The sequence below is a fragment of the Marmota marmota genome, unplaced genomic scaffold (assembly GCF_001458135.2).
Source record: "Marmota marmota marmota unplaced genomic scaffold, marMar, whole genome shotgun sequence".
Lineage (NCBI taxonomy): Eukaryota > Metazoa > Chordata > Mammalia > Rodentia > Sciuridae > Marmota > Marmota marmota.
Genome location: NW_026000242.1, coordinates 14,896,535 through 14,924,026, shown reverse-complemented (window position 1 = coordinate 14,924,026; position 27,492 = coordinate 14,896,535). Strand labels below are relative to the sequence as shown.

Below are 27,492 nucleotides of genomic sequence, written 5' to 3'. Positions count from 1 at the left end.
TTTTTTTTTTTTTTTTTTTTTTTTTTTTAAAAGAGAGAGTGAGAGAGATAGAGGTAGAGAGAGAGAGAATTTTTTAATATTTATTTTTTAGTATTTGGCGGACACAACATCTTTGTTTGTATGTGGTGCTGAGGATCGAACCCGGGCCGCACGCATGCCAGGCGAGCGCGCTACCGCTTGAGCCACATCCCCAGCCCTACTATTTATCTTCAAAATAGCTTTTTAATATACATCTTCTTTGGGAGAAATCTTTACTAATTAGGAATCTATCCCTAAATGCTGTAATGGATCTATATTCTTTAGATGATTTTATACAAGTTTAATAAAATCTTCATTACCCTTCTTCTAGTCACTTAACATGAACTGTCTTCTATAAGGTTCATCAGGAGGTATAGGATAATACAGACACACAACCAAAAAAGTTGTTTTTTTAGCTGACTTAGAATAAGAAATGGTAGCTTTGTCTTTGTATCATAAAGAAACTTGGCTTCTAATTTTTAATTTTATCTTTCATATAAAGATTATTTGCAGGCTAATATAGAGGTAAACCTTCCTTCATTATATATGAATCCCTACTTGTAAACATGTCAATTGATCATTTTTAATTAAAGAGACTTGTGAAATGTTTATTTTTTAAAAAAATTGTTCAGGTCTTAAATCAAATGTGACTTATTGCGCATCCTTACAACTTAATAAACCCTTGGTGTAGGAAATTCATTTTAGGTTCTGATCTTCAGCATCTATCTATACCTTATAATCTTCTGAGCCACATCCATGGCCTTTTTTTTTTTGTATTTAGAGACAGGATCTCACTGAGTTGCTTAGCGCCTTGATTTTGCTGAGATTGGCTTTGAACTCATGATCCTTCTGCCTCATCCTCCCAAGCAACTGGGATTATAGACATGTGCCACTGTACCTGGCTGGAATTTTAGAGTACAAGAAAACCTCTCATAAATTTTTGAAATGACTATTTAAACATCAGTTAAATTGTTATTCTTAATAATATATAAGTGACCTTTGGAGGAAAAATTGCAATACATCAATGAATTTGTTATGGAATAAATGGAACCAATTAATATTTACTGAATGTCCACAGCTTCTTGTTTATAGCCATTAATTAATCTGGTGAATTACATATCTGGAGAAACTGAGAGTTTAAAGTCTCTTGGAGCATAAGGAAGGTACCTCATCCAGCCTGTATGGATGAGAAAGAAAAGGGGAATCAGGGAAGACTTCTTTAATTGATGTTAGAGCTAATCTAGAAGAATAAATAGGAATTTTACCTTTCATTATTTTAACTTTTTTCCTCAGCAAATAATTTTATTTTAATTAGTCATTTTTGCTAGTCATTTCATTTTCTGCTACAAATTTGAACTATAATGTAAGATACAAGGAAAATAAAGATTAATCATACTCCTATCACATACTTCAGAATTCTTTGGTTTATACTTCTTAGCCTTTTTTCCTATATGATCATGTCATATTCTCCTTCCCCCAACACATTTTAGATTACAGAGCACATGTAGTATTATATTTTGATCTATAACCTTAATTTTTTTTAAAAAAAGTCCATATTAGGGAATATTTCCATTTCAATAAATGTGTTTGTATAATGAAATAATTTAATAGCTATTATGCTTTACTTAAGACTATGAGCATCATTTACCACATTTTACTCAGAAACTATCATGATACTTTTGGGTTTCTTCTTGCTTTACCCTAATAAATGGAATGATTTATTGAAAATATTTCATTGATAATCCTTAATGATTTTCTGGAAAATGTAAAATCTGATGATTAAGTATTCAGTCTAGCATATTAAAAACATAACTCATTATGTAGGTGAACTCCATTAACATGAGACTAAATTCTGGACCTTCACCATGACAGGGGATAAGGAAGAGAATTACTTGAAAGAGTAATCTGTAATTACAATTTTCACTATCTCACCTCATTTTTCCTTTTGAATATGACCAGTATAGGGTCATATTTTTGTACCTGACAGTCTGTTGAAATTTCTCTTGCTAAGGTCAAAAACAGTTTCTCTTTTTTCTAAATTAAATAATCAACTATCAGGACTCTTTTAATCAACATTTTCTAAGAATGCTTTCTTCATTTGGCTTTTGGCACACTGTACTTTCTTCCTTTTATTCCTGCCTTAACTGGTTGTTTCTTCCTTTGCTGATTCCTTCTTTTTCTGCCTTTAAATGATGGAGTATCTGAGGGTTTTCCCTTTTAGTTTATTTTCCATTGACATATTCTCCTAGACAAGCTCAGTAAGTCTTTTTATGTTAAAAACCATATGCTGGGGGCGGGGGCTGGGGTTGCGGCTCAGTGGTAGAGTGCTCGCCTTGCACATGTGAGGCACTGTGTTTAATCTTTAGCACCACATGAAAATAAACAAACAAAGGTATTCTGTCCATCTACAACTAAAAAAAATTTTTTAAAAAATATGCTGGGCTGGGGATATAGCTCAATCGGTAGAGTGCTTGCCTCCCATGCACAAGGCCCTGTGTTCAATCCCTAGCACCACACACATACATACAAAACCCAAATATATCTCCTAAACCCCTTTAGCTTTTCTAAACTCCCTTTAACTTGCCATTTAATATCTCCTAGATGTTTAATAATACTCATTCAGAACCCATGAGTTGTCTTTGAATCTTCTTTTACGTCCTGCTACTATCCCTTTAGAAAATCTTATTTACTCTTCCTTCAAAACATACCCAGACACTACTGTGTTCTTCACTTATGCCCTATGTTCTACCTTCTATCATCTTGCATGTAGACCAATAGTGTAACTTCTGATTGTCCCCTACAACTAAGTGACCAATGAGATTACTTCATGTATATTGTTTAAAACTTGTGTTCTTTCTGTTATATTCTGGGTCAGTTCAACTCTTTACTAGGTTTCTTTAATGTTTTATATAATCCAGTATCTTCCTGTGGTTTTGTTCCTACTACCCTCTCCCTTCCTCTTGCGTAGCCATTCTGAATTTTTTGTTTCTTGAAAAGAGCAAACTCATTTCTGTTTCTAGGCCTTTGCGTGTATTGGCAACTCCATCTGGCACTCTATCTAGACCACTGCAGGAATTGTTCTTTCATGTCTTTTGGATTTTTTTGCTCAAGTGCTCCTTCTTTAGAGAGGCCTTCTCTATTTAACATTATTATCTTGTACTGCCCACTCAGGCTTGCCTTTATTTGTCTCTAGCACTGAAAAGCTCCTTGACATACTCATTTTGTACCTTCCCACTAGAATGCAAGCTCCACTGTATCCAAGTGCATAGCTGTGGTGTTCAGTACTATGGTTGTGGATAGATGTTCCCTAAAGGCTCATGTGTTAAAGATTTGTTTCTTTGCCCAAGATGCTATTGGAAGGCGGTGGAACATTAAGAGGTGGGACCTAGTGGGGACATGCCTTCAAAGGTAGTTGTGGGATACTGATCTCTCCCTTTTTCTTTTTGCTTCCTGGCCACCCTGAAATGAGCAGTTTTGTTCCCTCATGATGTACTCTTGCCTTGCCACAGGCTCAAAGCAACAGAGCCAATCAGTCATGGACTGAAACCTCCCAAGCTGTGAGAAAAAATAAACCTCTTCTCTTTTTAAATGAATTAATCTTAGGTGTTTATTACAGTAACAGAAAATTATTACATGGAGTATAGTAGACAGTATTTGTTGGGTAAATGAATGAGCTTGCTTTTTTCTTTTTATTTTATCCCTTTAATTCCAAAAGGAGTTTAAAATACTTTTGATGTGTTATATTAAAATTGAAAACATCAACGTATGCAAAATGTAGATAGAATAGAAATGAATGGTGGGAAATTTGATATTCAGGTCATGCAAGATTTTACATCTTTCTTAATTATAGATCAGGAATTTGGATCTAAAGTCTCTTTACTGCCAAAATGAGAAGAGAAACAGCTTGTCTGTAAGGAGAAAGCATTCTTTGTACTCCAAGATCACAAATTTTCCTAACAGTTCAAACTGTTCAACAAAACATGAAATAGTAAGTTTTATTTGGTAAAGATAATACCCATCTTCAAAGTAAACTGGAGGGATGATGATGATGATGCTCAGGGAAGGCAGTATTCTGGAAACTTTTTTTTTTTTTTTATTGGGGAGTGAATTCAGGAGCACTTAACCACCGAGGCACATCCCCAGCCCTTTTTTGTATTTTATTTAGAGACAGGGTCTCATTGAGTTACTTAGGGCCTCGATATATTGTTGAGGCTGTCTTTGAACTCGTAATCCTCCTGTCTCAGCCTCCCACCCGAGCCACTGGGATTGCAGGTGTGTGACACCATGCTCGGCTATACTCTGAAAACTGACTAATAAATACTCAAGCACATCATACATACTCATATTTTCTCCTATTCTGCATCCTTCTTCCCCAACACCAGGATGGGTACATGCTCCTACATAAGGTAGAGCTTGTTTAACATTTTTATCAAAATGTACCATTTTTCTCAGTGACAGAATAGTGAGACAGTTTGTGCATTATTCCTAACCTGGGCAACTCATTACAAAGCAGGTTGAAAAGTAGCCATACAATATGTCTTTAGTCTAACGAGGCTTCCTGAAAATGCTCAAATACCTGCTAATAATGGCTTTTTTTTTTTTTAAGGTATTGGAGATTGAACCTAGGGGTGCTTTATCAGTGGACTACATTCCCAGTCTTTTTTATTTGTTTTGAGACAGGGTCTTGCTAAGGGTCTCACCACATTGTTAGGGCTGGCTTCAGACTTGGGTTCCTCCTGCCTCAGCCTCCCAAGTTGCTGGGGTTATAGGTGTAAGTCACTCTGCCTAGCTAATAGTGACAGTTTTTTATCAACTTAATCCACAGCAATTTGTGGCCTTTATTAGGAAGTTTTGACATGTGGTATCAAAGTTTTGGAATTAATGAGGCAAATTAGGAATTTCATAATATCATTACTTCAGAAATCATAGTAGTGGAGAATGAACTGTGTTTTAATAATTTTAATCATTTCAGCCTATTTACTTCATTTTATTAAAGTGGAATATCTTTCAAGTTAGTTTGATATAAATCTTTTATTAACATCATCTTTTTTTTTGGTCCTGGGGATTGAACTCAGGGGTGCTTGACCACTGAGCCACATCCCTAGCCCTATTTTGTATTTTATTTAGAGACAGGGTCTCACTGAGTTGCTTAGCGCCTTACTTTTGCTGAGGTTGGCTTTGAACTCACCATCCTCCCGCCTTAGCCTCCTGAGTCACTAGGATCACAGGCGTACATGTACATGGCTGCTGTGCCTAGCCTATTAGGATCATCTTTAAGTTTAATGTTTTCATTTATTAAAAAGTCAACTGAATTCTTCAAATTATTATGTCTTAAATAATCAAAGTATTGGGAAAAGAAGTGGTCTAGAATATGTTGCAAATAATACTTATTAGTAATAGCATATTAATTTGACTGTAACCACACTGAGTGCTAAAATTTCATTTTTATGTTCTGATATACTTTTTGTTTGGATTTAACCTCTTCTAGATTTGTATCTTCCCCCTTGTTTCTATAATATAGAAGATATTTAGGAAATGGGTAGTAATTATTTTGCATCCTGTTTAAGATGTTCTCAAAGTTTCTCAGTGTTATTTTATTTTCCTGATCTAGAGTTGACAATTTAGAAGTGTCTGTGGAGAAATACAATTTAATGGGTGTCTTGCAATGTTTTCGCAGCACATCCCCAATCACGGAGGAATTTGTTTTCACAGAGCTTTAGCTTTCCCTTGTTCTTTCCTTCCTTGTGATTTTGTTTTCTGTTTCTTTTTATCAGAGTTAAGTGTCTTAACTCTGCATAGCTATCCTTTTTGTTTGGCATACGCTGTCTTTTGACTCTGAATTCAGTTTGTCACTGAATTCTTATTACCTTCCCCGTTTTTGCCCTCTAACTTTATTTCACCTATGTCTGTAATTACTGTTGTCTTCTTACTAGAATGGCAGGAGGAGATTGAATCTGTCTTTGTAGTAACAGGATAGACCCTTCAAGGGTTAGGCTAGATCTTGGGAGTGGGGGAAGGCATTTGGATTGGAATTTTTGACCAATATCGGTTTCCTATTTTGTTTGGAGATGACGTGTATTTTTCGGTAAAAGGAGTAGTGCTTGTTTTTTATTGATATACTTCTTTTAAAATGTGTGCCCTTTGCTCTGAAATGAATGTGTTGAGTAGAAGGACTAATTATATTGTATGAAGCCATCTTAATGTATAATTAGAGAAAAACAGTGTCCAATTTAGGAGTCAAGTCAATCTCCAGGTAGCATCCCTAAACTTACAGATTTTAAGAAAATTACTCCCCCACACACCTAAATGTTTCAGAAAAAAATGACTGTTGGCTATTAGGCGATTTCAAGTGGCCTCATCAAAAGTGAAGAACAGTGCTTGTGTGCCAGCAGTCTTATAATTTTCCCATTAAGAAATATGTCTACATGTAAAGACTTTTAAAAATGAGATTGGACTCAGAAAATAAAGAAAAAACACAGGAAATAAATTGAGCCTGCTTTTGAAAAACTGAACGATTAATTTTAGTGTATAATTACATTTAATTGCTACATAATAGTTCTCTTATAAAGGATCTTCTCACACTTTTATGTTTTAGCTCATATCTGAGGAGAGTTGTATCCTCCCTTTTTAGGTTATATGTCTCTTTATACTTCAACAAAAACATTAGTTAAAATAAAGTCCTTTATTGTATCTTCTTCTTAATTACATTATTAAAGTACAACTAGGCAGGTGAAAATTATATCACTGTCAGATTCATACATACCCATTTGTGGGAAGAAAAATAAAAAAGAAAATTCCTAATCTTAAATATTTTAGAATAAAAAAATATGAGAAAAGTAGGAATGGATGACCCAGCCCAAAATGTTTTCTTGTTTTTACTGAATTCTCTATGGAAGGATTTGTTCAGGTAGATACCATGTGTATCTTTGAGGAAGATTATGGGATCCAGCATTTGAGAAGTAGACTAAATCTTTCTATAAGCAGTGCTTATGGAGTTTATTCTAATCAGCGAAATTTTTGACTCCAGAAAATACTGGCTTCATAGTTGGGGAGTTTGAATTTTAAAGTTTGATAGACCTCTGTTTAGAGCTAGCCTCTGTCCCTTTTACTTTAATAATTGTTTAATTATCTGTAGCATGCAAAGCAGTCCCTCATAAGTGTAGTTGTGAGATCTAGCATTGTGTATTTCTGTTATATGACATCTGTAGATAACTACTGTTCTGTAAGGAGTTTAATGACCTCTTTTTTAAAAATTTTTAAATGTATTTTTAATTTTAATTGCCATGTAGTAATTGTACATATTAGTGACCTTGATTGTAAGTTAAGTAGTATCTATTTGGCACATATCATGTATCAGAGTTGAGGACAGATAGCATAGTTTTATTTGGCATTGACTAAGGAGTAAGCTTTATCGTGAAAAGAAGGGATGCCAGAATTTTGATAACATATTGGATGCAGCATTGATTTTCATTCTCTTTGAGGTTTTTTGTCCTCTCTTTTTAGAGAACAAGCAGCAGATTAGTGGTATCAGTGTATGATCACGGACACAGAAACTGCTTAGGAACCAGATGTTATATTTGCATGTTCCTGCAGTCACCTGAGATATTTATGTGAGGACTTAGGGCCTATTGATGTTCAGTGTGCCTTGCTGAGGGAGAAAGCCATGGTTCTGTCAGGAGCTAAGTATTTTTGCAGCCTTCCCTGCTGGGAAATGAGTGTAATGGAGTGATTATTCAATTATGTAAACTCACTGTTGAAGCAACCCAGAGTGAATCCTGATATCATTTTCAGGCATGTCTAGTTCTCAGATTATGTTTTACTTCCCCAAGGCCATCAAATTCATTTTCTCAACAAGTGATTGTCAAATGAAATGTACAATATTATATGTTTATTTCTATACTGTTTAAGCCGATTGATAAAGGAATGGGTAACAATAGAATATATTTCTAAATATGTCAAAGAAAATTGGTTTTGATTAGCCCAGACTCAACTCAGTTCTATCATTTTTGGTTTGTTAGACATTGTATATTTGCTTGATCTAGGAATTAAAAGACAAATACAACAAATTTCATAACTTTTAAGGAGTTGAATGTCTAAGAGGAATGAAATACAAGACTTAAAAATACACATAGAGTTTAAGAAGTACCACAAGAAATATCACCAGTGGGCTCAGGTTAGGAAGTGACAAGAAATTTCAAAAGATAGCCGATGATGAAGCTTAACATAAAGCTACTTTTTGAGGAAGAATTCCAAGCTTGTTGATAGCTCCTAAATATTCTAGTCTATATGGGGCAAGAAGGAGAATGATTTATTTTATAATTTTTATTTCTTTTTAGTTATCCATGACAGTAGAGAATATTTTGACATATTTATACAAACATAAAGTACATCTTATTCTAAAGGATCCCTGCCTTATGGTTGTACATGATGTGGAGATTAACTGTGGGATATTCATATACTTACATAGAAAAGTTATGTCAGATACATTCCACTGTCGTTTCTATTCCTGTACCCGCTCTCTTCCCTTCATTCTCTCTTGTCTAATCTACTGAACTTCTCTTCTCCCTCTGACCTCCAACTTTTGTGTTAGCATTCACGTATCAGAACACTGGACCTCTGGGGTTTTGGAATTGGCTTGTTTTCACTTAACATTGTAGTCTCCAAATCCTTTCATTTACCAGCAAAAGTCATAGTTATTCTTGGCAATATAGCATATGGAATTTGGAGACTAGTAAGTTTTACTTAAAATCCTTGGGAATTGCGATTTTTTTAAAGTAGTTTGTAGAGAAAGTTGTATTTCCTCAAAATATTTTAGTATGACTGATTTACTGAAAATAGCAAGGACTCTTTCTAAGATGGAAGGAAAACAAACTAATGAGCATGAATCTGTCAGCAGCTTCCAATGGCTGTCAAGCTTTTAAAAATAATTAAGTGCTAAGGGAGACAGATAGAAATTGTATTAATTGCCACAGGCTCAGCATATAATTTATAAGTGGCCAAAGTAGTAAAGCATTGAGGAATAATTTTTTTTGCCATTTTTCTTCTGTGAGATAATACTCTTTTGGGAGAGAAAAAATTATAGGTTAGATTTTGAGTCATATCTGTGGCCCCATGAAAAAATTTAAATTAATTCCTGGAAGGATTCTTGTCACTAAAAAAAGTATGTTGGTCAGCTCTTTCTTTTACATTTCATGAGGTCAAAATAATGTTTAGGACAACTATGGTTCCCCTAGGAAGGTCTAGTCTGGAGAAGTTCCTATTTAACATAGTTATTTTGCATTGTGTCAGGTTAAGAACACATACTAGGTGTTTGAATGATTTGAAGTTCTATCTCTGTCTTTGCTGGTACTAGTTTTGATCATGAATTTCTCTCTCCCTGGTGTATGTGTGTGTATGTACATGCTTGTTTATTTATTATCTATTTCTCAAGGTGATCTTAAAGAACCCTTGATGCTTCTAAGTTTTTTTTTTAAATAATGTCAGTATTTTAATTCACTGTTGTTCAACTTTACTATTTTACAAGTGCTATTTTTAAAGAGTATTCAATTTTGAATAATTGGACACCATTCTTGCACATTTTGTTAAAACAGTACATGTAGGCTGTCCTTTAAATTTTTATTTGTTACTTTTTTCTTAGCTGGTGTTTGTATATAATAAAAGGTAGAGTTTGGAAACTATTGTACGTGATAATGATGTTTGTTTTTGTTCACTTAAGATACAGTCTGTATGTCTTGTGATTTCATAATGTCAGCCATTTTAGAAAAATGTTATATGGTAACTAGAAATCATGGAAAACCTAGTAATAGTGATTATTTCATCTTGGGTGTTAGAAAGATGACTTTAAAATGCTATGTCAGAATAGTTCTTGTGAAGGCTTTAAATCATATAGAGATTCTGTTTCTCTAGTCCAGAGTGTACGTGCATGTGTATGTACTTTTAACATGTGGTGGTTCATTGAATAGCCAGTATTATATTGTATTTGTTTATTAGATTTTCATGATGAATGGATTTATAGAGACTCTACTTTAAAACCACACTAATCTAACCAACAACTTGTTTTTCTTATAAGTGAAGCCAATTCTGGAATTCCCAGATAAACTAATATTTGAATATTGTTGCATGTTATTTTGATACTATTCTATGTTGTTCAAGCAAATTATGATTCCTTCTTAACTGGTATCTCTTGGAAAGAAGATTATAGAGACGTAGATGACTTAGAGACTACCCCAAGAGAAAAACATTTTTAGTGTTATATAGTTTAATGAATTCTGATTCAGGTCTTTTAGTTTTTTACCTCTTTGTTGTCTCCCACTATGTAATCCATTTGTTAACCAAAAGGCTGTATCACACAAATTAGCATCTCTTTCTGCATTGTTATTGATTTTGGTATGTAGCTTATCAGATTTATAAATTCTGAAAGAGTTCCAAAAGTATCAGGAGACAACAGAAATTGATATGGCCAATTTGAACACAAGTTAGAAATAAAATCAATACTGTCATTTTTTGATACCTAAAAAAGAAGCAAGAATGTATCAGGTTCTGTTTCTAAATTGCTTACAGCTGCCTGCTTCTTAATATAGAAATATTTATTAAAAGTGGCAGGTTAAAAATTAGATTCTTATGGCAAAATATGACTGGTTCCATGATTTTGTTAGAGTAGAAAATATCTGAGATTTTTGTCACTATAGTGTCCCCTGGACCTCCAACCTTGAGGAGCATGACGTGGAGCAAATATGTTTCTTGGAGTTGAACACTACACAGTCTAGGCAACTTTCTGGAAAAAACTTGAATCTAGTTCCAGTGTTTGAGAAGCAGCAGCAGGGTTCCCTGAGATTGAAGAAAGAGGTACAGTGATCCAGGTTTGCACAGAGTACAGTTTGACTGGGACTTTAAGAACAGAAGTGTGTCTGGGGTGGTACTAAGACCAGTGAATCCCTTGGAGTTAGGTATAAAGGAGGGAGCTTACATAATGGTCAGGACAAAAGTGAATTCAATCCAAGCAGTATTGCACCTCGTTTATGTTGAGTTTATATCAAAGCATCAACAGCACCCTAGTCTAGTCATAATGCTCCACAAACCACACCAACATTTTGTCTACAAAATACAGTAAGCTGGAAAAGTTTGTGGGGAAGAACAGGCCTGGGTTACTCAGGGGTAGTCCTGGTGGTTCTGAATCAAGATGGCTACAGTCAGGTAAAGCCGAACCCCTACAACAGTTAGAATGAAGCAAAGATGTCCTAAGGTTATGAATAGATAGAAGACAATGAAAATTTCCCTTGTGTTCCAGTGTTACAAATGTTTGAAAGATAAAAGAAGCCATTCGAGGCAGACCATGATGAATTGGGCTTATGGTGACAAATGGGGATGAACCTTAAAGTAAGGAAATAGTATGAAAACAAAGTCTAATGTGGCTTGTGTGGAGAACAGAAATGTAAATTTTTTTCTCTATTCTTAAAGAATTATTAGGCTGAAATCCTATTAAGAGTCTTTTTAAAGTAAGGAAGAAATTTGTTCATTCTGACAAGAAATTGGCTGGGCACAGTGATGCATGCCTGCAGTCTGCTGTTTGGGGGACAGAGGCAGGAGAATCACAAATTTGAGGTCAGTCTGGGTGACTTAGCAAAATCCTGTCTCAAAATAAAATTAATAAATAAACAGAACTGAGGTTTGTAGCTCAATAGTAGAGAGCTCCTGGGTTCAATCCCCGTGATGGCGGTTGCAGGGGGTGGGCTTGATGAGAGAAGGCAGACAAATATGTTGTGGGTGTTTAGGTTTTGGTGGGGGGAACATGTATCTGAAAAAAAGAGGGAAACAGTAGAAGAAAATAGACACTGTATTAGAGATACATTTAAATGTTATTTTTTTAAGACATTCAATAGTTATGATAGCAGATAAACTCAGAAATTTATTAGGTTAAAAAGCAGTTCCTGGAATTTACTCCAAAATAAGCCTGTGAATTTAGGCACCAGGAATCCAGCAATCAGAAAACATTGTGTAGATTGTTTTGAATTGGGAATGCTAGGGGAGGTTGTGCCTTTATCATTAAGCAGACAGAAGGAAGTCCCTATCAATTTCAGATCACTGCATATTTATGTGGTATTTGGTCTAGGGTGGGGTGGAGGGAAAGGGGAAAGACCATGCAAGACAAAATGATCTGTTTGCCTCTTCATGTTTGCCTATTGAAGATTATTTTAAAGTGAATTACTAATATTAATAAATATTTTGGCATTGTTGCTCAATATATTATTCTCTAATCATTTTCATCATATTAAACATTAGACTTGCAGTTTAGAAACTACCAGGAAAATGGGTATTGACCCTACAAAAGAGGAAGATTAGCATTCACTTGTAGCTTGCTTCATAGTGTAATCAGGACTAATCAAATCTTGACTGAAGAGTGACTGTAACAGGAAATGCAGAAACTCATGCTTGCTCTTGTGCTTAGAATAAATATGAATTATCTATATAATTTGTAAAATATGGAAAGCTTTCTAGGTGGTTTTTTAGATATAATTAATGAAGCATTAATGCAAAGTAACAAGTATTTCATAACAGCTGCAATATTTATCAGAAGAGAAGTATGGTTGGGGCTTTGTAGTTCAAAAATAGCATATTCAGTATTGAAAATATGTATTTTGATGGGAAAACAGTTATTTTTGAAACCAAACTGCATCAAAATAAAATCTAAAATCTGAAAACAATCTTAGTAAATGACTATTTAAAGAGTCTCAAAAACTAAGTTTCTTGGCAATTGTCAAACATTTTTTGCTAAATTGATAGAAATTTCAATGTGAAATGCAGTCAAATTACAATGATGTGATCTTCTATTGCAGTTTGAACAGATATCAGCTAAGCATTGTAGAATGTGAATGTCAAATACTTCAGTTAGCTTGATGCAGACTTGAACAGTTGCTGGATTAATCAAGCTTTGGACTTTTAATATAAAAACTGTCAGTAGGGACAAGATTTGACTTAGGATTGTTATGAGCAGAAAAAGAAGCAATGCTTACATAGTTTATTAATGAATTCTTTCAAGAACTCTCTGTCCAATGTTCCCTACATGCCACCTTTTCTGTGATATACGGTGGAAATAGATATAACATTAATGTTATCCTTTGTGGAGGTTGCAGTCTATTAGAAACAAAGCTCTTGTGGCATCAAGAATGAGGCCCAACACAGTGGTTCACGCCTGTGATTGAAGCAGCTTGGAAGACTGAGGCAGGAGGATCAGGAGTTAAAAGCCAACCTTAGCAAAAACAAGGTGATAAGTAACTCAGACTATGTCTCTTAAAAAAAAAAAAAAAAAAAAAAAAGGCTGGAGATGTGGTTTGGTGGTCAAGTGCCCCTGAGTTTAATCCCTGGCACTACCCCCCCCCCACACACACACACCAAATGAACTGAAGGGAAGGAAGGGGAGGGGAATAGGAGAGGCAGAATTAATTGGTTAAAACTTTCCTAATCTTGTATTTGTATACACAACCAGGGTAACTCCACATCATATGGACCACAAGAGTGGGAACTTAAATAGAATGAGTTATACTCTGTGTATGTATATTCTTCCAAAATACATTCTACTGTTATGTATAAGCAAACAACAACAACAAAAGCACCAGAGAGTCAGCCTAAAAGGCTATTGTAATAAGCAGTCCATTCCAGAAATAATGGTAACTGGGAGCTGGGTGGACCAGATAGGACTTTTGTCTTTCTCCTGAATTCTTATAGTTTCAAATTTATGCATATGACCAAGGTTTATTTTATTGTGCGCTCTATAAACTTTACATGGGTAGATGTAGACATTTTTTAAAAATATCTTTATTATATTTGCTTACTTTTATGTGATGCTAAGGATCGAACCCAGTGTGTCACATGTGTGAGGCACGCGCTCTGCCACTGAGCCACAACCCCAGCCCCAGATGTAGACATTTTTTAAAAGAAAAATCCTGACATTTTTTAGACCACTCTAAGATCATTTTTATAATCTGTAATTTATACATATTCTTTTATATAATTTTAGTTTTTCTTACTTAGCAGTCTTTAACCCTTCTTGTGGTCATTGTGGGCTTCCCACATACTGCCACACCATGCTACCCATTCCCTCTCCTCTAATGTTCTATAATTCTGGAACTGTTACTGTAGCGTGTGTTTGTTTCAACAAGTTTATGTGTATAGGAATTCTGAAAAGACAAACTTTGTTCCTATAATAACATTTTAACCTGATGGCCTGATTCTTCGTGGGACTTAACTTTTTTAAAAATATTTTTAGTTGTGTAGAGGATACAGGATATAAAATTGACCATTTAAAACCAGTCCAGTAGTGTGGAGTATATTCATATTGTTGTGCAACCAATCTCCAGAATGTTTTTTCATCTTACAAAACTGAAACACTAAATCCATCAGGTGGCTTAATTTTAAGCTGAGTTTTTGCAAAGATTTTACAAACATAATGCTTTAGCTACTTAAAGGTAGCATTAAGTTTCTTAAGAGATCTCATACATGGCTTTAGAATGTCAAGTATTGCATATATAATAGATATTGTAAAATTAGAGAATATTTGCATTATTTTAGTTCACTAGATAATGAGGAATTATGCTTATATGACAGGCACTTATTAAAAAATCATTAACGACTTTTAGTAGTGTTTGATTATTTAGCCAATGGAAATGTCTATAGTTAAGCACATGTGGTCTTTGGGGAGGCAGTATTTATCAATATGTTAAGAAATGGTCTCATGTTGACATGTGTGGTTTAGTTTATAACATGTAATCTCTAAAAACTTTACCAGGATTGAGTTCCTAAGTTTTGTTGATTATTTCTTGCTCCCCTCACTTTACAGTAGTTTTCATTGTAAACTGTTAGTCGCACAGGTAGGAGGAGTCACTTGAGACATAAAGTTTAATTTGATTGGTTTGTCTTTCAGTTTAATTCTAATATTGATTTCCCTGAATTTTTTTGCTTTTCACTGAAATACAATTTTTAAAAACAGTATCTTTATTTTCTTTGCTAGAATATCTATTAATAATGCTTAGCATTACTAAGGTGTTTATTTTTCATTGATTGTGTTTTGAATCTTAAAGCCAATGTTTTTACAGTCATCATTGTTTTGAGACTGGTGGCTGTTCTTTTATTTTCTGAGCTATTAGAACAACAGCTTCCTATGGCTAACACTGTACCTTGAAGATAACTTGATGCTTTATCAATTTCATATTTTACATTTTCTTTTTAGCATTTTAGTTTATAAGGACTAGGACACATGTTGTAGAAGAAATACAAATTGGATCAAACATGACATTTTGATGTTTTTTATGTCTTGTCTGCAAAATGTTTTATTATGCTTCTTTTTTTGCCTCAAATTTTATTCTTGTACTCATAATACAGTTTTGTAGTTACAGTGTAACTTCTGCCTAACAGTAAATATATTCTTATGGTTTTTATGTCTTAACAAACAGAAATGCAAAATGTCAATTAACTACTGTCTAAGAACCATTGTTGAAACTACCCAAGGGGCGGGAAATAAAACCTGCATTTTAAAAAGGCAAATTCATTTTTAAAAATCTTTTAGTTGGAAAGTTTAAAACATGGCACAACCCAAGAGAACATTTTAAAAAGAGAACATTTTAAAGTAATAAAATTGATTGTATATTAAAAAAAATCTTTGGCAAGGGAAAAAAAAAGAATTTTTAAAATGACTTTATGACAAGAGTCTAAATATAGCTGATGGCACAGAGGAAAATATTGAATCATATTTTAGGAATGGATACTACAAATTGATAAATAAAATACCAGGGATTCATTAGAACTATGAACAAAGAATATAAATGATTCACAGAAAAATAAGGTTCTGTCATACTTGAATGCAAATGATTACATTTGTGATTAAATAGTTATTTTTTTAAGAAAATTTATTTTTGCTTAATATCCTTTTCCATGGATACATTTAGGATCCAAAATGTTTAGAGCCCACCTACCTTGTACTGCTAGGTCCTGGGTTTGTACTGCTGGGTCCTGGGTTTGTACTGCGGTGGTGCTATAATTTGGATCTTAGCTGTGGTAAAATTTCTGTGTGATAAAGGCTTTGTCCAGTAAAGTGCTATTGGGAGGTCATCGGACCTTTAAGAGGTGGGATTTAATGGGAGGTGTTAAGGTCATTGGAGGCATACTCTTTGAGGAGACAGTAGGACTTTAGCCTCATCCTGTTCTTCTTGTTTGTTTCCTTGCAAAAGTGGCAAGCAGGTTTGTTTGTTTGGGGGGTGGGGCCAAGTAGTTTCACTCCACCCTGTGCTCCCATCATGATATGCTACCTTGCTCAAAACAATAGAGTCAACCCATCATGGTCTGAAATGTTTTTATAAATATGTGCGCCAAAATAAACCTTTTCCCTTTATAAGTTGGTTATCTCATATTTTTGTCAGTGACAGAAGGCTAACAGATGCATTCTGTGTAGTTGACAGTGTTTATTTGAATAAGTGAATAATTCTGCAGTTTCAGAGAAAAACCACAGCCTATCAGGAAAGTATGTTAACTCTATTCTGTTGTACATTGGCAGGTCTGTTGCTTTTTTTTCAGTAGCTTACCTAAATTTTAAAAATAACTTTTTTTTTTCCGGGGTGGGGGTTGGTACACAAATCCCTTTTAGAAATCAAGATAAACCATAAAAAGGCAAAGATACACATATCTCCAAATGTTATCACGCAGTTTCGTGGACTTCTTTGAAGGTCTGCAACGAGACCCATTACCTTGCTCTAAAGTTTGCTTCTGTGGCATTATTTCTTTGACTGATGTTTATTCTGTTCTGACAATTGTTGGTATCACTATGCTTCGACATTTGTCTCCAGTCTGTAGGAATGGGCTATTAAATCTTATAAGATTGAAGATGTTAATAGCTTATTAAATATAAGTTGATTATTGTCCAAGAAATAAATAAATGTGATTAAATGCTATAGCTTTCCTTCATTAAGAATCAAGAATACAAAGACAGTGTTGTTAGTAATACATAAGAGAACCAAGGTGTCAAAATAACTTTATTGTACTTATACTGTTATTGCAGATGCACTGGCTTATTTCGTAACAAACCTCATTATCTAAAACTAGAATACATTACTAAGTTGTCATAAACTTCTATTTTAGTTGTTTATAATTTTATAGTGTTTTATTTTTAAGCATTTGATCTATGCATCATTAACCATATCAACTTATTAAATGAATTTTATGCATATTTATTACCACAGTATAATGGTTATAACCCATCTATGTCTTTTCAGAGCTTCTGATGATTTTTGGTTTTCTAGATCAGAACCATTTTACTTTTCCTTGGGTGGTTCCCTATGGTACAGAATTTAAAACTAGGAAGCTTGGGGTCTGGTATTTTGCAAAGTAAGGTCCTATCCAGTTGGCACATTCTCTTCATGCAACATAAAATCAATATGTAATGATAATATTTTAGATTTATTGAGCACTTCTTTTTATGTTTTATGTCTACTATCTACTTCTCCCAGCATACCTAGTAAGTGGTACAGCTTGAGCACAAATATATTTTCTTAACCAGTGTACCAGTGACTTCATCTCAAACACCACTAATGAGAAATCTTCAAGGAGAATGATAAAAATCCTCTCGAGACACATGTTGCTTCTTGTCACCCTCTCATTACAAGCAGACAGTGCTGTGATCTCTTACACCCCGCATGTCTGGTGGCGTTCTCAGCATTTTTCACTTAGCATTAGTCAGCGTGCCTTTGAATTTTTAATACCATTCCATAGAGGTTTTAGGACATTAACTTGGTCCTGATCAATCTATCCTATTATGGAGTTATTTTATTTCACCTCTGGCACAGCCTAATCATCACAGATGTTTTTCTGGGCACGTAGAGTAAGTCATTGTAATTGGTGGAAGAATGTTGAGTTGCAAACGATGCATTAATCATTTTGTTTTCCAAGTATACATTTTCATAGTCTAGAAATTGAAGTTTGTGCTTGGGAATTTAAAAATATATTTTGTATTTTAGCTGGGAGAGACAGCTATATTTTATGTTCATTTATTACATTGTCATGTGGTTTCTGGTACTTCAGCATTTTCAGATAGTCCAATTCTAGCAATAGAAGAAAATGTAAAGTTTATTTATATCTAATACCTATTGAATTCACATTTAAATCCTTTTAGCATTGGGGGAGTCATTAGTTAATAAGTCTAATAACTTTTTATTTCTGTTCAGTGTTTTTGATGCTTCTCATTACCAACAAGAGCAATAAATGCACTCAATATTGGAAAGTATATTGCTTGAGTTAAATTAATATAAAGCAACCTTTACCCTGATTGTCTTTTGTTGTTGTTGTTTTGTTATTTTGCAGAAGAAAGAACCTTCTAAATCCAGTGTCAAGAAAAAAGTAACCAAAGTGGCAGAAGCAAAAAAAGTAATGAAGAGAAATTTTAAAGTGAATAAGAAAATAACATTTACTGATGAAGGGGAGGTAAGAGTCTGAAAGCTTCATTTCTGGGATACATTGCAAATATTAAGAAGTTTGACTCTCCTAATGACTACTTCTTGAAAAGGCCAGTGTTTCTGTATAACAATGGTCAGTTCCTTTAGCTACCCCTGCAGGCATTTGATCAGCTCTACAGCTCTGGACAAGGATGAATTCCTGGCATTAAACTTGAGATACTTCTTGGTGATGCTGACACAAAAATGATAGTGAACTTTATAAATTCTAATTTTATAAGATTTTCTCATCATGGTTTTTATCAAATTCTTCTATGGAACAAGCATAAGAATATTAACAACTACTTGTCTTGCCAGAGAGTCTTTTGCTTTAGATGCTGTTCTTGCACATTCTTGCTGGGTTGGCTACAGGAGGAAATTCTCTGCCTTTAAGTAATCTCAGACACACATGTGCCTTTATCTCACCCTTATTGTGGCCTGGTTTTAAATAAACAGTTATATTAAAAAATCATAGGGAAGGGATTATAACTCAAAGCTTTTCACAGGAAGGTCCTTATTTTACATAATAGTTATTTTGTTTTTAAATGATTAAATAGATCCAGAATATTGAGTGGTTTAACTTAAGAAGTGAACAGTATATCAGATTCTTCTGAATATTTCAGATGACCTCATCCTCACTACATGCAAATTTTTCTGACCACACAGCAACTTATACACATCATAATCTTATTTCATCTTTTATAACTTTTCTTCACAGTGCTTGGTTTGTAACCTCAATCTATTATTTGACTGTTGTCAATTTCTTCTCCACTTTTCTGTGAAGGAAAAATGGATGTAAAGAAAGTTAGTTATTTTGTTGACTTTGTTCACTATCAGTCCCCAGTACCTATAACAGTGCTAACTGAAAACCCCCAGATTTCTTGAATGAATCATTTATTTTTCCAATAAAATAACAGCTTTTCATATTGACTAAAGTATCGTATATATTTTATCTTCACTAATGTAAATGCTGCTTAAGTAGTCTATATCCAGTTTTTCCTTTTTGTTTTGGAAGTACTAAAGATTTGGATGTTATTTTGGGATATATGAATTAAATGAAGAATAACACAGTATACATAGTGACTCAAAGTTGCTGGAAACGAAAAATGCTATATATGATAAATAATTAATGTGCCAAAATTATTAAAAAGTGATAAACATCTGAGAAGCAGGCTAAACTAGGATGTAGAACTATTACATCAGGTGTTCACTGTAAAATAAAGTGAATGTTGTTATAGTAATGAGATTCCTTAGTATGCTGCTCAGTTTATCTGCACAGATTACACCAGTTAGCTTCAAGATGAGTATAAATCTGTAACTGTAAAATGTTTCAGTTTATGTCTATTGCTAATAGGAGGTTATCCACCACACTGAAACTTCTGATCTAAAACTCTAAAAGTGCTGCTTATAGTGTAGCCCATAGAAGGGCACACTTTTTATCCTCTTCAATACAAATCACAATGAGGAGTCTGAGTAATGGATGGTGTTTTTGTCAGGAGTGACCCCTCTCTTTGGCAGATTTAGGCTCAGTAACTGCTAGTATTGCCTGTCGTTTAGTAATGTTCATCACCTCCATTGGTTGCCAGAAGTTGAGACTGTAGATATTGCACCCCAAAGAATGCCTGTGGTGACTACAAGAGTGAGAGGAGGCAAGGATGCATGAGGGTCTGTGAGGTGTGTGTCTCCAATTTCCATGAGACTGTATGCTAATTAGTCTTTCCAAAACAGTGACACCTACTCACATCCTTCTGGCAACCAATTATTAAATAAATGAACATTTTTGTCTAAATTGTCGAGTTTTATATTTTTGTGTTGGACCTACAAATCACCGAGTAATGGCTTTATTTTTCTGGAAAGGACACAAGCTACTGGTGACTAATTAATTTATTCATCATTATTCAGTAGGCTAGTGAAAAAGCCAACACATTCAACTAGGTCCCCCAACTCTTAGATTAGTGACTTGCCTGCCTGTCACCTTGATCCTGTCCATAAATTATACATACAGAATCATTTGAATGTGAACAGTTCAGGAAATCCAAGCTAAGTTTCTCCTTTACATGTATTTCATTGCTTATGTGTAATATTGGCTGTAAGGTGATTTGTTCATCAGTTTTGAGCAAGTGTTTGCTATGTATTTCATACCGTACTGGGGTACAACTGTCCTCAAGGAGTTAATTCTAGTAAGAGAAACAGGAAAGTAAACCAGTACAGTATGATAAGATATAGAGGTACAGGTGCCTTGGTAGCCTAAAGGAGGTACATGTTGGTCAGCTCAAGTCCTACTCTACGTGGGTAATTTTTACCTGAATTGTATGGAGATTAGGCTAGGGTATTAGGACACCATTACTAAGCATTTCTATTTTGAGCCTACCTTCTCCAAATAATTTTGTAAAATTTTCGTTTTATTGTGTTCTTAATAGGTTATGACAGCATTACTTTACCCCTACTGGGACTTTTTGTGGGGCATTGGAGGAGGGCTTGCTTACTTGAATTATGAAGTTTGTGAGAAAACTTAAGAAATATAGTTATAAGGCAGAAAGTGAGTATACATATAACAACTTTTAAAGTTGTTACACAAAAGAAAAGGGTTTCTGTGAATGTTTCCTATTTCTCATTCCATACTTATCTCTCTCGTCTGTAGTTGGTTCAGCAGTGGCCACAGATGCAGAAATCCACCATGAATGATAAGGAGGAGGATGATGACACTGGTGGTATCAACTTAGATAAAGCAAAGGAAAGGCTTCAGGAAGAGGACAAATTTGACAAAGAAGAATATAGGAAGAAAATTAAGGCAAAGCATCGGGTAAGCATTCCATTTTGAATTAGTACTAAGTGAAATTTATTATGTCCCTAAAGAAATATAAATACTCAGGTAAATTGATATGACTTTTTTCATTGTTTTCTGATGCTTTTTCCTGTGGCTATCATCATTTTATCTGTTCCTTTGGTTCTTCTACTGGGAGAGTCTTTATAATACTGACATCTCTCTGACAGTGTCATATAGATCTGCTTTTGGTCTGAGGTGACTCATATAATATTAGTGGGTTTTAAAATTATAGTCACACCCACATAACATTGTTTCTTTTTCTTTTTCCTTTTTTTTAAAAGCAGTGCTGAGGATTGAACCCAGGGCCTTGCACATGTGAGTCAAGCGCTGTACACTGAGCTACATCCCTATTCCTATAATGTTTCAATCAATAATGGACCACATATATTAATTATAGTGGTCCCATAAGATTATGTGGGGTAGTGATGTTGGAGCCTTCTCAGTTTCTGTGAGTTTACTTACAATGTATGCACAATGGTGAAACCACCTAGTGACACATGACTTTAGTAAAATGTTTATTTTGATGTAATTCTTGTTTGATGTGTACTTGTAGGAAGTAATACAGAGAGATCCCATGTTCTCCATTTCTGTAGTTTTTGTCACCACAGAATGTTTTGTATATGAAACTGCTCAGTATATTGTATATGAAACTACACAGTATATATACCTTTTGTACTCCCCTCCAACCCCCCAAGTGCTAGGGATCAAATGCAGGGCCTTATGTTGCTAGCATTTGCTCTACAGAGCAATATTCTTAGCCCCAATATGTAGCCTTTAGGGGTTGGCTTTTATTGTTTGGCATTTTTTTTCCTGAAGAATTGTCCAAGTTGTGTGAATCAACACCACTTTATTCCTTATAATACTGAGTAGTATTTCATTGTTTGGATTCACCAAGGTTTGTTTTACCATAAGGGACATTGGTATTACTTCCAGATTCAATTAAATTCAGCTAAATTTCTTTTCATATCAATTATTTGATAATAAATATAAAATTAAATTCACTGCCTTAAAAAAAGTGGAAACCTTTTAAGAGGGAATGCTTCTAAATAGGCATGTTCCTGATAGTCTTAAACTTGGCAGTTTTCTGTTATACATATTATTGCCCTATCAAGCATACTATTTAATTCCCTAACAGTGGACATTTCACTAGATTAGTTAATGAAGTAAAGCTTTAGGGAGGGAAATGAATGTTGTGAAAAACATTCAGAAATGTGGAGAACAAATCAATCAAAAATATACTGGTTGTAGTTTTTGGATGTTTATGTTATTGAGAGACATTTTTTGCATTACTTCCTTTGAAATTGTATTAAAATTTCTTTTAAATTGAATTGAAATTTGGTGTTAACAAGTTGTTAAAATCGTTGGAAATACTAAAGACTGTCAGCAATTTGCTATGTTTGGGCTTACATTCTACTTAGAGTACTTATCTTGGAGCAAATAAAGTGTAAGAAGGTTTGACCCTTTATTATTTCTAAGTTATAGTCAGAGAAATATGAAGAATATAAATTAAGTAAGATTATCCCTCCTTCCCCTTTCTTTTCCATTTGTAGAAGTTATACTATTTCCAATTTTGTAATATTGTTTCTGAAACTTTTAGAAACTTTGTGTCAAATGGGCTAATTGTCCATGTGGTTACACAGTCTAGACTGTGAATGTCATCTGTTAAAATATATGAGGCCTCTTAGGAAGAGTATAAATAAGTGATTGTTAACTCTGGCTATACTGGCACTGTTCAAAATCTGTATCTTTATTTTATGGTATTTTTTTGTGATGAATAATATACATGATTCAAAATTCAAGATGTAAAAAGGCATATTGAAAATTTTTGCTTGTGCCTATTCTTGTCTTTCATACCCCACCCTGACAGCTCTCTACTTTTATTTCCTTTTAATGAGGCCTTTTATGCAAAGAGGAGTTAATGGAAATACCATACTCTTACTTTCTCCTTTTCTTACCTGAGAGCGAGCCTTCTGAATATAATGTTTATGCTTTTCTGCTTCACTGATTTTTGAGTTTTTAATTTTAATTTTCTTTGTACCAGTATTAAAATATAGCATAGCTTCAAACAGTCTCATGGATTGTCTCACAATAAGGCACAAAGTTGTTTTGAGCTGATAAACTTCAAAGAAATATCACCAGACCTTTACATAGTACCGTAGTAGGACGTAGTAGATACTACAGTATCTCTGTACCTAAAAGAGCAAGTCTTTTAAAAAAATCAGTGAAAGCTTTCTATTTCAGATAAAAGGGGTATATCCTACATATGACAGCTCATGGCATAGCTGCCTTACTCCATTAACTGATTAGTGAAATGTCCTCTTTTAGGGAATTAAGTAGTATTGTGATAGGGCACAATTGCAATAGCTAGATTAGTTGTCTGTATTAAACTTTAATGTAATAATACTCAACTCACATGATTGGTTTCTTGGTAGTATTTTTAACAGTAACATTTATGTATACATAATATTTGTGTGTATTGAAGAAGAGAAAAATTTACATTTGTGAACACTTTGGAATTAATATGTTTATATAATAATAACATGTATAAAATACAGTGTCGGTATTCAAATTACTTATGCACCAAACTTTCATGGAATGGATTCTGTCCTGAAGATACATGGAATATTATTTTAAATGGGAAGGTATATTGTATGGCATAGTGAAGCAGTAGTGGTGGTTAGTGGAAACAGTTCTGGGCTGTCAGGGAGAATACTTGCACTTGACTACTGAGTATGGCATTATGTAGTTCAATTTGAGTAATCAGTCACCAATTTGGACTGTACATTTCTAAAAATGACAAGGGAATAAGAGTTAGGTCTTCTGGCTCTGTAGATCCAGTCAAGACATGGGAATAAAATTGCCTTTACTTTTTGGGGAAAATGGAATTTTCATTTATAATTTTTCCTCCATGACAAATCATATTGCTTTGATGACATTTTTTTCTTGTTCACTTATTTTCCAGTAGTTACAAAATTTTACTTAAAAAACTATTAGTAATGCTGAACAGATTATTTTGTTTCAATTAATTGCTGAACACATTGTTGATGTTGAAATAATATTGTATTACTAATATTACCATGATGACAATATTCTTCTAGCATGAGGTTTTGCTTTGAGCAAATGTAATTTTGTCACTTTTGGAGGCTATCACTCATAATTTTGTTACTTCTATGAAAGTGTACTAAGAAGAGTTCTCTGTCCCCAGTGAATTTTGAAAATACTAACATTAGAATCTGGGAATAAGCTTTACTTCATGAAGATAGATAAAGGTTAAGAAACTTTTGATGCAAAATTATGAATAATGATGTGTCTGATGAATTTTGCATGGAAAAAACGAAACTCCATAAAACTGATGGCATGTTTCTCTATTTCACATATATTTTTAAAATGTATATTGATTTTAGGTTTTATAAGCTTTTGGAATTTTTTACCCAGCTTGTTCAAAATATTTCACGATGAATTTTTTTATTTAAAAAGGTATTTTATATATAAGTGAATTTATTCTTAATGATCCTGACAGTAGTTGTTCCCTCTAGCTTATAAAGTTAACAATCTTAAATTATAGTTTTAGATGTGTTCTCAGCCTATGTAATATAGGACTCAGGTATTCATTTTGTTTCTCTTATTTTGTCCTCTCTCTTATCACACTTGTCTTTGACTTCTGTTTTCACCTACCAAGTTTTGGAAGCTACATAATTTCTACCATGACTCTAATATTTATACTTGTCTTAAAGTCTTAAACTGGGATATAAAGATTTTTTTTTTTTAAGAGAGAGTGAGAGAGAAACAGAGAGAGAGAATTTTTTTAATATTTATTTTTTAGTTTTCGGCGGACACAACATCTTTGCTTGTATGTGGTGCTGAGGATCGAACCCGGGCTGCAAGCATGCCAGGCGAGCGCACTACTGCTTGAGCCACATCCCCAGCCCCTGGTATATAAAGATTTTTTTCATTAAAAAGTTTTTAACTTATTTTAAGATATTTACTAATGTGTATTATATGTGTTCTAATACAAATGATATATATTTATATTGTGATTTGTTACAAGTATACATTGTACAGTAATCAAATCAGTCTAATTGTCATCTCAAATGATTGTTATGTATTTGTGGTATGAAGATTTAAAATCATCTCTACTCTGAACATATAGTACAGTATTATCAATCATAGTCACCATGTTGTGCAATAGATCCCTAGAACTCATTTCGGATGTTTAATTAAAACATTACATCCTTTGACCAATGTCTCTTCCCTGCCCCCATTGAATCTATCAACTTTATAATAAGTCTTTGAGATTTTTATAACTTATATTTTAATTTTTTATGAATTTTTAAAAACACCATATAATGTTTAAGATATGGATTGATGATTATATTGATTGAGACTAGTTGGAGACTTGGATTGATAAGCACAGAGCAGAGTTTGGTGCTTATGGTGTCCAATTTGATAGGAGATGGGGTGATAGACGTCACAGGAGATTGAACCATTTGTTGTCTATTGCTTTATACCCACAGCCACATGGCATAGAGTATCTCATCAAATAGTCAAAGAAATTAACTAGTGAATTGTTATTTCCATATCAATTTTTTTTCTGTCTTCATATTCTTATTGTAATTATTTCAGATTTAAATATAAAAGACTCCTTTTTTATATTGTTCAAATGAAACTTAAAAGAATAGGTAACAGATCAAAAGAATCTTACTGTGTTCTGAGTTCCTGGGAAGGATTTAGGTTTTCTAGGATTTTGTCCTTGGAGAGCAGGGGATTCCTTCAGGCTTTAAGATTCTTATAAACATTCTTTTATGCACTTTTGTTGAGTCAATTTTCTTACCTGAAAAAGAGGTGCTTCTAATACTTAAATAAAGCTAGATATCCCCTTGATCCCTGTATGATAGTTGCTACTCTACTCCTTTCCAAACTGTCACAGTTCCTCCAAACTCATCCATATGGGTCATGTTTTCATTACTTCCTGAAAAATGAGTTTTATTTCCAGATCTACAAATAGATTTAAGTACTGTCAGAGAGTGAAAAAGGTTTAAATACATTGTCCTGACTGCTGATGAAAGTCATATTTCATGGTTCGTTCTTTTCTGGACTGATAAGGACCTATAGTATGTGTGAGGCCAAAAGCTTTATAATAGCTATAAAGGGAGTATTTTGTACCTTGAAATGTGATTTTCTGTTTTCCTTTCCCTTGTTAATTTGATTTTTATTATTGAATTTCATGCTGTCCTTATATTTAATCATTTGTAGCATGGTAGAACTAAAGATAAAATTTTGTCTTTTTGTGTGGCCTAAAATAGTTTTTTATATTAGTACTCTCCTAGAAATAAGAAAATAGTTATTGTTGACATTACTCTTTTAGAAATGAAATAGAAAAATAAAGGATTTAAAACTTTTGAACCAGATGATATTGAGGGGGAAACCTAAGTTACTGAATAAAATGAAGTTAAGTTATATTTTGGCTTCAAGTACTCTGACCTTTTATCTTTGATGTATCATGACCTTATAAATTTTTTTCTTATCTCAGTAAAGAAAAAAGGTATTTTCTTCCTTATATCTATATATCCCAAATCTTGAATTCCTGTAATTTTACTTTCTTTTAACTTTAAAGAGAACTCTTTACTCTTGTCTCTTTTTCAGGCAGAGTAGTAACATAACCTTGTAAAATAAAGAAAAGTTTTCTAATGATATACTTCAAATTATTTTCCTTTTGTTTCATCCAGTATTGAAAGGTGGTTGCCTTTAATGTACTTCCCTTTTATGTCTTGGCCATTTTGTAAATGTCTGTGGATGTCACTCATCTATTTGAGACTACAGTCAGAAAATGTCAGTAGGCAAAAATGATTACTTTTGCGTATGTGAATTCTGATATTGAAATCTGAAATTTAAGATACCTTTTAGTGACTATACTGAATTATTATTGAAATTCAGTAGAAGAAGAAAATTGCCAATATTGTGTTTTCCTGCTGTGATTAAAATGGCTAGATGAAATGCTCAGAATAGAGAAGTGTTTAGTTATATAGAAAAGGTTTTTCTGATGGTGAGGTTACTTGCAAATTGAAGTGTCATTTTTCAGATATTCTCATGTGTTATTGAATAATTACAACCCAAAATTTTGTGACTGTTAAGTGTAGTCAGTTATCTGTTCTGCACAGGAGACTGTCAAAACTTAAT

General features: G+C 33.6%; 1 protein-coding gene across 3 annotated transcripts in view; it reads left to right on the top strand.

The window, feature by feature from the left end:
- Ddx10 (DEAD-box helicase 10) overlaps positions 1–27,492 on the top strand; it is a 332,924-nt gene that overhangs the window by 148,854 nt on the left and 156,578 nt on the right. For all 3 annotated transcript variants that reach the window (XM_048795730.1, XM_048795729.1, XM_048795731.1), the window contains exons 14-15: positions 18,361–18,480; positions 21,130–21,291. In XM_048795730.1, coding sequence (XP_048651687.1) covers positions 18,361–18,480; positions 21,130–21,291 — 282 coding nt within the window. The remainder of the gene's footprint in view (positions 1–18,360; positions 18,481–21,129; positions 21,292–27,492) is intronic.